Source organism: Sinocyclocheilus rhinocerous, unplaced genomic scaffold (genome assembly GCF_001515625.1).
Source record: "Sinocyclocheilus rhinocerous isolate Xijiao unplaced genomic scaffold, SAMN03320098_v1.1 scaffold79, whole genome shotgun sequence".
In the NCBI taxonomy this organism is placed as follows: domain Eukaryota; kingdom Metazoa; phylum Chordata; class Actinopteri; order Cypriniformes; family Cyprinidae; genus Sinocyclocheilus; species Sinocyclocheilus rhinocerous.
The window spans coordinates 328,529-329,229 of NW_015638023.1; the positions used below are offsets into that span (position 1 = coordinate 328,529).

The 701-nt window shown below is 38.9% G+C and overlaps 1 protein-coding gene across 3 annotated transcripts in view; it reads right to left on the reverse strand.

Annotated features, from left to right (window-relative positions):
* LOC107749403 (protein TMEPAI-like) overlaps positions 1–701 on the reverse strand; it is a 24,032-nt gene that overhangs the window by 3,065 nt on the left and 20,266 nt on the right. For all 3 annotated transcript variants that reach the window (XM_016564546.1, XM_016564545.1, XM_016564547.1), the window contains one exon: positions 47–201. In XM_016564546.1, coding sequence (XP_016420032.1) covers positions 47–201 — 155 coding nt within the window. The remainder of the gene's footprint in view (positions 1–46; positions 202–701) is intronic.

Consider the following 701-nt stretch of genomic DNA (forward strand, 5'->3'; position numbering starts at 1 on the left):
AAAGTGTGTGTGTGTGAGTGTGTGTGAGAGTGTGTGTGTTTCTTACCGACGGCAGGGGCAGGTGTCGTCTGTGCGCTCGTCCGTGGCGAGACATGAGAGACCGCGCAGACAGTCTGTAGTGATTCAGCAGACACGTGATCACCACCACCATCATCATCATCACCACCACGATCACCAGAATCTGAACAAACTCCAGCTGGGCTGCACACACACACACACACACACACAGAAATACTGTAAATCACACAGAATGCATCTTTACCGTCTACAGTCATGCTAATAAAGGTGCTCGTAATATAAGTGAAAACTTGAGTAAACATGAAAATAAAGTTCAGAAGAGACGCAATAAGATTCAAAATAAGATTCAAAAAGATCTCAATGGAACCTGTATTTTACAGTAAAAACAACACTTTTCATTTCCACTAATAGTTATTCAGAAAAACTACTAGTTCCAAAGACCAGACCAAACTTTAAACAATTCAGTGACTCCATAAACAATTAATACTGAACATTATGTAGAAGGGGAACATCTACAGAGACACATTTACACACTAGTGTTTGGGGTCGGTAAGCTTTTTTAAATGTTTCTGAAAGAAGTCCTTTCTGCTCACCGAGACTGCATTTATGTGATCCAAAATACAGTAAAAACTGTGAAATATTAGAATTTTAAACAGCTATTTTCTATGTGAATATCTGTTAAA